The sequence below is a fragment of the Notolabrus celidotus genome, chromosome 20 (genome assembly GCF_009762535.1).
Source record: "Notolabrus celidotus isolate fNotCel1 chromosome 20, fNotCel1.pri, whole genome shotgun sequence".
Taxonomy (NCBI): Eukaryota; Metazoa; Chordata; class Actinopteri; order Labriformes; family Labridae; genus Notolabrus; species Notolabrus celidotus.
The window spans coordinates 26,642,508-26,654,721 of NC_048291.1; the positions used below are offsets into that span (position 1 = coordinate 26,642,508).

General features: G+C 45.3%; 1 protein-coding gene across 1 annotated transcript in view; it reads left to right on the forward strand.

The window, feature by feature from the left end:
- Positions 1-10,288, forward strand: part of slc1a9 (solute carrier family 1 member 9) — a 28,230-nt gene extending 17,942 nt beyond the window's left edge. The window contains exons 7-11 of the mRNA XM_034711839.1: positions 740-973; positions 1,761-1,955; positions 8,252-8,386; positions 8,476-8,917; positions 9,108-10,288. Of these exons, the coding sequence (XP_034567730.1) occupies positions 740-973; positions 1,761-1,955; positions 8,252-8,386; positions 8,476-8,917; positions 9,108-9,287 (1,186 nt within the window). The 3' untranslated portion in view covers positions 9,288-10,288. The remainder of the gene's footprint in view (positions 1-739; positions 974-1,760; positions 1,956-8,251; positions 8,387-8,475; positions 8,918-9,107) is intronic.
- The last annotated feature ends 1,926 nt before the right edge of the window (positions 10,289-12,214 follow it).

The window sequence follows — 12,214 nt, forward strand, 5'->3', positions numbered from 1 at the left end:
AAACCTTGAAAATATAAAGTGTAATGAGTTTTCTGCCTTTCTTTGTTTCCATATGACTCCTAAGTTTAGGGTGAGTGAACTGTTAATTATCAAAAGCATCAGTAGCAGCAGGTTAATTCATAACGGCACAGGAAACACAGACACATGCTCATGGAGGTAGGGTCATTTTCTGCAGACCAGCTAAATGAAGACACATTAAATCACTTTGAGGGACAGTTGGGGGTTGCAAGTCTTTGGCATCTATATTTTGGGGGTTGCGGGCTGAAAAGTTTGGGAACCCCTGGTCTGTGGTGCCCATTGAGGTACCGGGGTTCTGCCAAGGACTTACACAGTAGGAGGAAATATGTGAGTGAGATTAAAGTAGACACAGTGAGATTTAAGATGAGAGAACAAAGCTCTGTGTCTAAGGATGGGCCGCGCCATATTAGTCCAACAGGCAGATCAAACCAGCAGCTGATACCTCTTATGTGTTCATAAGTGATCCTTTGCCTACTAATCAAACCCTTTATAATCCAAACTGAGAACAAAGAAAGCAAATAAACTAGAGCCTGATTGAATCAATCCATCAGACGTCAGCTGAAGCTCACTGCTCTCATAACAAGAGAAAATGTAAGGGTGGGAAGGAAAGAGAGAAGTGTGTGTTAAAGCTGCTTTAATGTTAATGTTTGTTAAGAGTGTTTGATTGAATTTGATGTATGAAACAACAGCCGCTCTGATTGGTCGTCATTCCTCCATGCAGGTACTCTCCTGTCGGCATCGCCTCCCTGATCGCCGGGAAGATCGCCGCCATCGGAGACCTTGAGGTGGTTGCGCGGCAGCTCGGCATGTACATGGTCACCGTCATCGTCGGCCTTGTGATCCACGGCGGTTTAATCCTACCCGCGATATTCTTCGCCACCACCAGAAAGAGCCCTTTCACCTTCTACTCTGGGATCTTCCAGGCTTGGATCACAGCTCTGGGCACTGCTAGCAGGTAGGACAGCCTGCAGGAAGTGTGTGTGTGTGTGTGTTGAAAAGTGTGTGTGTGTGGGAGCTCTCTGTTTGGGCAAGTGTTAACACATGTGCGTCACATGTTTTCTTTTACAACATCTTTTCCTGGAGCAGCTGTGGAGTCCGGGTGATTGATTGACGTTGCCTGCTGCTCGCTTTCAGCTATTAGGGTCGAATCTGAAAGGTCCGAAGGGGGAATTCTGCAGTTAGGTTAATGCAGAATAATCATGACAGCAGAGCCAAATGTGTGTAACACCAGCTATCATAGACACGTCCATGTCAGACAGATCCTGTGTTGTAAATGTCTAAGCCTTTGGATTAGCCGTCAGCAGCCAAACTGGCCCCGCTCTGTCCTGTTTGGCTCGGCTTGTCTTGTCCTGCCTGGGACCCTTCCTCGCCGCTGAAACCAACTGTCATTTTGGCACATTACTGAGGCTTTAGTGAATGTGGGTAATCCTATCAACGTTTACTCTAATTATATTATGACCCGAGCTTAGCAGGAGCCGGGAATCAAATTCCTTTAATTCACATGTTGGAGGATTGCAACAGTGGCCGACACCAGCTGTTAGGAAGCTGTCGGCCGACTCGAATTTCTCCTGCAATTTTTTTCTCCTCACCCCTTCACCTCCCTCCTCACCTCTGCACTTTTGTCTTTCAACACCTGTCTTCTTATTTTAACTCCTCCAGCTAACACTTTTCCTCTCGCTCTCTGTGCATCTGCAGCTTTCCTCATCATCTTGTGCGGTCTTTGTTTTGTTTTGTCTTTGCAGCGCAGGAACGTTACCCGTCACCTTCCGCTGCCTGGAGGAGAATCTCAAGATCGACAAGCGTGTGACTCGCTTTGTGCTTCCCATAGGGGCCACCATTAACATGGACGGCACTGCGCTGTATGAGGCCGTGGCAGCCATCTTTATTGCCCAGATGAATGACATCTCTCTGGACGGTGGACAGATCATCACTGTCAGGTGAGGCGTGATCAATCAGTCAATCAATCAATCAATCAATCAATCAATCAATCAATCAATCAATCAATCAATCAATCAATCAATCAATCAATCAATCAATCAATCAATCTTTATTTGTATTGCACCAAATCACAACAAACATTATCTCAAGACACTTTTACAAACAGAGCAGGTCTAGACCACTCTATGTCAAATTATGAACAGAGACCCAAAAACCAAGACAGGGTAAGATTCAGTCTGACCCCACCTTAATCCACCATGAGCATTGAACCCTGCAGTATTTAGCTAGTTACAGCAGCGAGGATAAACTTCCTTTAACAGGCAGAAACCTTGAGCAGGACCAGACTCATGTGAGACACACATCTGCTGAGACCTAGTTGGGTCTGGAAAGAGGGATAGAGGGGAATAAGAGAGAGAAGGAGCGGTGATAGTGATGAGACAAGTAGTAGTAGCTGTTGCCGCTTGAGTCCAGCACATCTGTATCAGCTGGAGTCTGGAACGTCCACAGCAGGAGGACGTCTACGGCAGCTCAGAGGAACCTACGAGACAAGGGAGCTCAGGGACTCCAGACAGGTCCATGGATCCTTATCATCACTTATCAGGGCGCTGTGAGAGACATGAAACTGGCGATGCTGCAGGAGCTTTTGAACTTATGACACTGAGTGCTTCAAAGCTGTCTTGGGTTTCTACAGAAAGTAGATGCAGTTAGTGGACACAGGCCCTAACCACATGTATACACTAAGTAACTTTAACGCCCGCTTTGATCTCACTCAGGGAAAATGTTAACATGTGTCATGAGATGATCCTCTGTGTGCGGTGGTGTCTTAAATTTCTTGCAATCCATTAAGTCCTGCATCAACAAACAACGTCTCAGAAACCTGATGCATGATCCAGTATATTGCTTTCTAATAAAGTACACCAGGTAGCACAGGCGTCTCAAAACAACAACAACAACAAGAGCTCATAAAAGTTGTTACAACTCAGGGTGTGATTACATGTAACACAAAACCAAGATACTTCAAAAACCACAATCATTACCAGGAAGCGGGCGTGCATGCAAACGCCCTCATTGTCAAAATAAAGACATGCTACAGCTCGTCTGAACCCCTGCCTCGAGTTACTGAAAGTCCCTCTTTAGATGTGCTCACAGAGTGGAAGTCTGCAGTGCATCAGAAAGACAGAAGACAGGAGATGTGCACGGGCACTTCTGCAGCTAAGCATGGTGCAGGATCGGGGCACCGTCTGGTGGTTTAAGGGTGCAGAAGCTTGTTCAGCTCCTGGCTAAGACCCAGAACATGCCCAAGAATAAAAAACTATGGTGAAAGATCTGATTCTAGAAAATTGAAGGTAAAACTGAAACGTGGTCCCGTGTTACTAAACTCTATCTGATGGACTGACTCAATTCCACCAGATCTGTGTCCGGTCCGTCTCCGATCCGTGACGGAACAGAATCTGATAGGATTTTATTCTAGTCAATGTGTTAACTTCCACTGGATCCGCTGGATGCATTCTGGCGTCTCTGATCCGGCAGGTCAGAGCCCTCCGGATCAGATACACAAGACTTCTCCGAACGCCAGAGCATGACGCATCAATCTCAACAGAGCAGATGGAGCGGGACAGGAAGTCAGGTTTCACCAAAACAAAATGAAAACATCCGGTTAATTTTCAGAATAAAACACTCTGTGTTATCACCAGATCGTATTTCACTTAACTACAACAACAAACCAAAGTCATGATGAGCGGAGCCAGGCCTGGAGTCAACAGGTCAGAGGTTTTCAGAGGACCAGGAAGACAACATGGATGAGGAGAGGAGGAGGAGGAGAATCCTTGATTCAGTGATTATTGTGGGAAAACCTCGGTCACATGACTCCAGCTGTCCGGCAGACCGCAGCTGATTGGAGACGGACCGGACAGGGATCTGGTGGAAGTCTAGTGTTATACTTCTTTGTCGAACGTAGCCTGATGTGCATCTCCTCCAAAAAGCCCTGTGATTGGTCGGCTGTGCAGCATCCTATTTCCTGCATTAACAACCTTTCAGGAATCATCTTACATCAACCGTACATTTTACCTCCTCCGATGTCTCCTCTCTTTTCTTCTTTGTAAAAATAACTGTATGATGAACAGCGACATTTATCAGCTCCAACTTTTTTTTTTTTTTTTTTTTTCTTTCCTCTTGTCTGCATATATATTTCTGGTTTGTGTCATGTTTGTCACAAACTGTCAAATATTAATGCAATTTATTCTTGCAGCAAAAGAAAAGAAAGAAAACCTTTTTCTTCTGTGCTTGTGACTGTGTGCATGCAACCATCACCATCCCTCTTAGAACTCTGGCCTATCTTTTATTGGCAGCTAATATCATGTTCTGTAAAAGAGGGCGTGCACACCTAGGTGGGCCAAAAAAAAATAAAAAAAATAAGAGAAAGTGAAAGAAAGATTACATAAGGATATACAAAGGGACAGGGAGAGAGAAGGAGAGAGAGACCTAACACACTTAGATGGAGAGGGACCATCTCACCATGATGCCAAAAAGAAAATCCGTGGGGTGATACTAATGATTAAGCAACCCTTAGTGTCCACAATCATTACTGAAGCTTGGGTCGCAGAGGGTTGCCGCCGTGCTGTGTTCTATTTGTGTAACAAGACCAAGGACCCAGACCGGAAGCAAGCAGGTACCGCCGGAGCACCCAGGGCGACCCCCAGGTCACCCAGTAGGAGGAAAGGGGGGCGAGGGGGGAGAGATCCCGCAGCCCCCCCAAGGGACACCCCCACAACACCGCCCCCACAGCCCCCCAAGACGGAGCCAAAGGAGCCACCAGGGCCGAGGGGGCCCGGCACCAGGAGCAGACAGCCAGGCAGACGGGCAGGACCAGGACCAGAGCCCACCAACCGGCGCGCCGGAGCGGAGGGAGGGCGGAGGCGGCAGGGCCAATCCCACCTGCCCCCCCCCAGACGGCCCGACCACTCCCCCTATCAGCTCCAACTTAACATACTATCCTTTGACTCACCTGAGGTCACTGTGGACATCAAGCAGAAATCCAGCAGGACCGGAAACAGGCAATTGGACCAGCATCAAACTCACACTACCTACAAGCGGTGTAGAGTCAATGCAGAAGCATAAACCAGGCTTTCATTTACCACATTTTAATCTCTCCACTCAACTTCTCGTCTGTCTTGTTATTATTTTCTTAATCTTTTTGTGCTCTCACATCTCACACCCTCAATGTTGCTTTAATCTCTGACTCAATCTGAGGTAGTGTAATCCTAATAAAGATGAAAGTAAAAGCAATTTGTAAACACTCATTTTCTTGGTCTGAGGCGGTGAAATGTGAAAGCAGAACCTCAAAGTGAGTGGTTGAATTATTCTTCAGTCTTCTCACCTTGTTCTTTCTACACTTCAGTTGTGAGAAGGAGGAATAACATCACAGCATCGCGGATACGTGGCATGCCCTGTAACCACTAAGCTATCAAGATGCTCTTGATTCTCATTTCTGAGGTTCCACAGAAACATTCATGTCTGATTGAATCCAGTCTTCTTGGATCGGACTCTGCATGTTGTGGCCGCTAGTTATGAACGAAGCTGAGCCCTCTGAAGTTGTTTATTGTGTGACTCTCATCGGAGGCTGTGTCCCACTTAGCTCCACAATCTAATTTTCGAGAGTTTGGTTGGGTATGACATGTTGCATCATCCGAGGGGAAATTGTTCCTAAACACGATCCACATGTTTGGTGTAAATCTGTCGAATGTCCTACTTAATCCCTCGCTCTCTGTGGGGGGTAATTAACGCTACGAACAACAATTGAGATGTGACACAAAGCTCTAAATTCAGACTTACAGTTGAGTTCAAGCTGCTGCATCTGGGAGCAACATGAACTGATCATTGTTTTCAGAACATGTCACGACTAGCAGCACTTTTAAGCATTGAAGATTTACGTCTTCATGATGAAAGGACTCATTAAGAGATTCAGTTTGAAAAAATTGAAAGTACAACAAAGAAAATGTTCATTTAAAACCTCTACAGAAACCACGACGGACTGAACCTTTGACAGAAGCTGTAAAAATGATCGTTCAGATTTGAAGGAGTCAATAAATTAAGAGCGGATTAGATATCTTCTCACCTGCAAAGCTTCCAAATAACCTTTACTGGCGCATAGGATTAAATAAGTGTTTCTGATGTTTGAGAAACTTTTTGTTTTTCTGATGCAAGACAACAATAAATGCATTTCTAGTTTATTGAGGAAACTAAGCCACATGGGTTTTATTTAAACACGCAGAACATTCAGATCCACGTTTTAGAGGCTGGACCCGAAGAATTCCTCCCTTCCTCTGTCAGAACCAATTTAAGAGCAATGTTTTGAAAACTCCACCACTTTACTTTTTTCTGTTTCTTTCCAATCATTGTCAAAACAGTCATATGTACAGTCACTGTCTGCGACCGCTTGCAGTTTAGTGGCGCCACAAGATAGCACAACAAATAAAGCAGCTGGCAGATTCATCCGGAGTTAGCATAGAAACCTGTTCTGAACGATGCAGGGGTTTCTGATCCTTTCTTTGGCCTCGAGGCGTTTAGCGTCAGATGGAAGTCAAGAAGGGGCGGGATTTCCAGTATCAGCTTTGCCAACATCACTGGCAGAGAAAAAAAAACATGCACAGTTTATCTCCTTTAGCAAGACCCATTCTTTCAACAATGCATCTGCCAGGTTTTTGCAGCATGCATTAGAATTCCTAAATGAACACATATATCATCAAATGTGTCAATCAATCAATCTTTATTTATAAAGCACCAAATCACAACAAATGTTCTCCTCAGACTCTTTCCAAACAGAGCAGGTCCAGACCGTACTCTATGTTCTATTATTAGCAAAGACCAAACATCAAGTCCGGGATCAGATCCAGTCCCATTTTACAGAGAGGACTCAGTCTGATCTCATCTTAATCCACCATGAGCAGAGCACTTTGCAGCATTTAGCAAGTTACAGTGGCAAGGACAAACTTCCTTTAACAGGCAGAAACCTCCAGCAGGACCAGACTCATGTTAGACACACATCTGCTGAGACCGTGTTGGAGAGAGGGATAGAGGGAGATGAAGAGAGAGATAGTAGTAGTAGCAGCTGGAGTCACATCCACAGCAGCAGAGATCCAGAGGAACCTACGGGACAAGGGAGCTCAGGGACTCCAGAAAGGTCTATGGTTAGTAACTTTAATGGGACAGGAAGACAGTGATGAATGCTGTGTCCTAATAAGATGGAGTTGGGTTTTGTACTTGGTCCCTCCAGTGGAATTTCTCCACAGGTTCCTGGTCTCTAATGAGGTTCCTTGAATGAAAACATGGTTTCAGGTTATTTTAGGATAAAGAATTGGGAAGTAAACAATTCCTTGTGTTGATAGGAGTTAAAGCTTGTTTTCAGAGCTCCAGAAACAGCAGGACCACCCCTGTTAAATTATAGGTGTTGAACCTAGAATGCATTGCACAGTAAATCAGATAAATTGATCAATTAATGTTTACAGTTAGACTCCAGATGCCATAAAAGCTGTAATCATTTGGGTGCAGTGTCTATAAAGAATGGAAAGATCATAAAATAACAGCATCCAAATGATCCTGTCCTTGCCCTTGAGCAAGGCACTGAGCTGCCACAGAGAATACATGTCAACAATAGATAAAAACTAAAGAAATGGTTCCACTGACCAGATAAGGGCCTGTGTCCATTCATGGCTTTTTTCTGCACTGGCAGCACCTTCAACCTCAGCATCAGAGCACGTCACATTAACGCTTACTGTTTCAAGGTTATGAAAGTTGTCTTGTGGCACTCCTGTTACACCATTAAGTCTGTTTTAATCAGGAAGTTATACGAAGAAAATGTAAAAACAAGGTACAAATCTTATTAAAGCATGGGGAGCAAGTCTGAGTGCATGAGATAAACCATGCAGAGTTTCTCCTCTAGTGTTGATTTTGACGATGTTGATATTGGAAGTCCTGCTTCTTCTTGTTTTTGGTCGCTGTGAGTGCAGCAGCAAAAAACAGCTGAAGCCGTTAGTGGACACAGGCCCTTATGAAGCGGCCTGGTAGTTCTTGATAGTTGTTTTAACTCTCTTACACAATGAACAGCAGTTTGAAATGTTTCTGTGTGACTGGTTTGTTCTCGTCCTTCTGCATTCAGTCCTTCATTCTTTGCCTGAGTTTAAGAACAACATTCAACAAAACAATAACTGTGAGGGTTTGGGGACTTCTCTGTCAGCGGGGATTCTGTTGTTTCAAGTCCTCACTGAAAACGTCTGTGTTGTTTTCTTTTCCTCTAAAGTATGACTGCCACCCTGGCCAGTGTTGGAGCTGCCAGTATTCCCAGTGCCGGACTGGTTACCATGCTGCTCATCCTGACCGCCGTCGGCCTTCCCACTCAGGACATCAGTCTGCTCATCGCTGTCGACTGGCTGCTGTGAGTCAGGTGTCTGATTGGTGGAGAGTGTGTGTGTGTGTGTGTGTGCAGGGTGTTGTTCCTTACCCTGATACTGTTTGTCCACGCAGTGACAGAATGCGCACCTCCATCAATGTGGTGGGTGACTCGTTCGGCGCCGGCATCGTGGCCCACTTGTCTAGAGTGGAGCTCGGCGAGCTCGACGCGGCCGAAATGCAGCTGCTCCACCCGGAGGAGGAGGAGCTCGATTTCATCCCTCCGCCCCCCATCCTCACAGAGATGGACCTGATGGAGCCTCTCAAACCGCCCGAGCTGCCGCCTCGCTCCCCTCGCCCGCCCAAACAAAACCACCACAGCCATGTTATCCCCCAGTCCGCCTCCATCACTTACTCGCCCGCCCGTTCTGCCCGGTCTCCCTCACCCCGCTCCATTCGCTCTCCCTCTCCGCGCTCCGTGTGCTCCCACTCCCCGAGACCTTTCCGTACTCATTCACCACGCCTCCTCCACAGGACGGAGCCGGGCTACTGCGCCCTGCCCAGCCATGACAACCAGGTAACCACCCCTCTCCTCAGCATCATCTCTGCTTTGATTTAGGAGCTGTGACTCTTGGTGAAGATTCATCATCAACCTTTTTTCAACCATGTTCTCAGATAGAGAGCAAACCCTGCGTTCATATTTAGCAGTTGTACCTCATGTTGAACATGGTCTACACGCTCCCATGTGTTCGTCCTTGCCTCCTCAGATTGCCACGATGCCTCGCTCCTACAGAGAGAGAGACCGGGAACGAGAGCGGCTGAGGCGAGAGAGTGAAACAGAAGACGAGGAGAGAGAAAGAGTTCTGGATGAAGTGAGCGACGGCGAGGAGAGCGACGACACCGCTTATGATCGAAGGCATACCGTCCCGCCGGGTGACCTGCCGTGATTGGATATTACCACCAGGAAGCTTCGCACATCAGTCGGCTCCTGTTTCACACGCTGCTCCACTTTTCTGCAAGATGCCGACCGAAGTCCACAGAGGATTTCTGAGTGGTCACATTTCTACTTCTTCGATGTCTTTGGGTCCACCGCTCCTGATAAACAGAACTGTTAAATAAGAGAAGGGAAGGCTCACTTTGAGCTTGATTAAGCAAAGATGTTAAATCCAGGCTCTACGGCCGTTTAGCTTCCACTGAACAAGGGCTTTAACAGAGAGTGTTATCCCTTTAGTTTACTCGTCTTTACTTTTTATAACTCCTTATTGTCTTGATTTGTCTTTCCTTCCCAAACTTGAATATTTCCTGTACGTCTGAACTTACTCAACCTGGCTGATGGGAGAGATGCTCTGATTTTGCTCTCTGTTGAAAAGGATGTGTTGAGTCCCCTTCTTACTCGCCTGCTGAAACACCCTGAGTTCCTGAGTTCAGGGTTTCTGTCAGTGAAGTTGTGAAACCCTGTAATAAGTATGTTGAGGGAAGGTTTGTTGGTTCAGGGTTCGACTAACTCTGCGAAAGTTAGCCGTCCAAGCAGCCAAACATTATGACCACCACCTGTTGTGTCGTCGTCAGGTCAGGGCCAAAGACATGGACTCCTCTGGACAAATAAAAGTGTGCTGTGGTATCACGAAAACGTCAGCAGCAGATCAGAGGTGGGGTCTCCATGCATTGGACTTGGTGGTCCAGCACATCCCACAGGTGCCATTGTAAAGATATAACTGTATTCACTTCAGCTGTCAGTGGTCATAATCGTATGGCTGATCAGTGAACAACCCACATTTTTAAAAAAGTTGGAACAGTTTGTGAAGTGTAAAAAGAAACAGATCTTGATGGTTTGCAAATCATTTAAAGCCTAAATCTAATTGAAACAAGCACAAAGACAACATATGAAATGATGCAACTGAAAAATCATCTTAATTTTGATGCCAGCAACATGTTTTAAAAAGGTTGGGACGAGGGCGTGAGCACCATTGTCTTGCATCCCTTCTTCTTTTAACACTCTGCAAACGTTAGCACCTGCACTCTTCTCCTACAGAGCCATGCTGTTGTAATACATGCAGAATGTGGTTTGCACATGTTGCTCCTAAACCTTTATGTATGGTTCAACATTAATGGAGCCTTCACAGATGTGTAAGCTACCCATTCAATGGACACTTAAGCATCCTCCTACTATCACAAATGGAAGCTGAGTCCATGAGCTCCATAAAGAATGTCTCAGGACAGTTTTCCACTTAACTTCGGTCCATCTTAAAATGCATTTCTGGATCATATTCATCTTTGCATGCTACAGTTTTGACTTGCATATGTGGATGCAACAACTGTATTCAAGAACAATGGTTTTTGGAAGTTATTTGGAGTCCATGCAGTGACTTCCACTACAGAGTCTTGTCTCTTTTTAATGCAGAAAGGCCCTGACGATCAGGTCTATCTAGTCCTTGTCCATTTTGCACAGAGATGTTTCCAGATTATTTGAATCTTAATGATATTATGTCCTGTAGACGATGAAATCCACTTTATTGTGAAACTGTTGAACTGTTTGCTCACGCAGTCTCTCACAGAGTGGTGAACCTCTTCCCCTCTTTCCTTCTGAGAGACTCCGCCTCTCTGGAGAGTCCTTTTTAAACCCAGTCATGTGACTCACCTGTCGATCATTGACCTCTTTAGCTGGGAGCTGTTTTTTTAAACGTGTTGCTGGCATCAAATTTAAAATGAACATATAAAGTAGTTTTCATAAAACAATACAATTTTTCAGTTTCAACATTTGATCTTTGCAGTCTTTGCACTCCTTCCAATTAAATATCAGGTTTTAAAGGTGACATATCACGCTTTTTTCATCAATATATATTGGTCTAAGAGGTCCCCAGAACATGTCTTTAAAGTTTATGCTCAAAAAAACACTTTGAAATCAGATTTTGGTCTGCCTGAAGAACCCTCTTCTTCAGTCCTCCTCAGAACACTCTGTTTTCTCTCTGACCACGCCCCCTCAGGAAGTGGGTGTGGCCTCGGCTCTCCAGCTCGTTGATCTAATGTTTACATGTTGGCTGAATATACACGGCTGCTCAGAGATCACGTTACTTCAACCCTCTGAATCTGATCCAGAATCTGATCCTGATGGAGAGGCGCCTGCAGCAGGACCTTTCTGAACCATTGGTCACAGATTTAGTGTTTCTTGTTGTTTTATTTGTCAGTATGTCGACGTGTGTCTTGGTACACAGCTACGAACATGTAGCTATGTGGCTATGCTAACTAGCGCTAGCACTTATCCATGATAAATAAAAATCATCCACTAGATCTTCAAATCTGCAGACGTGGGGAGTAAAACCGACCTCTACCAGAAAGGCAGCAGGACCTTTTCTGAAGGATTGGTCACAGATTTAGTGTTTCTTGTTGTTTTATTTGTCAGTATGTCGACGTGTGTCTTGGTACACAGCTACAGCTACAACATGTAGCTATGTAGCGATGCTAACTAGCGCTAGCACTTATCCATGATAAATAAAAATCATCCACTAGATCTTCAAATCTGCAGACGTGGGGAGTAAAACCGACCTTTGAGTTTATTAAGACAGCCTACAACTAGCATGCCTCCCTCCTAAGCTCCTTGTTAGCACACATTTGTGCAGGTAATGAAAAACGGGGGAGGGATTCAGTATTATTTTATACAGTCTATGGGCTGAACGAGCTCCGAGCTCTGACTCCGTGACAGACCGGATATTGTTGTTACGTAACAAAAACACGGAAGTCTGAAACGGCTCGTTTTACACACATTTATAGAAAGGTGGAGAAATCAGAACAGGGGCAGAATGGATTCATTCTCGGGGGGTTTGTAGACAGGGACACATATTTCGGGTAGAGAACCATTAAAAAGTCCATTTTGCAT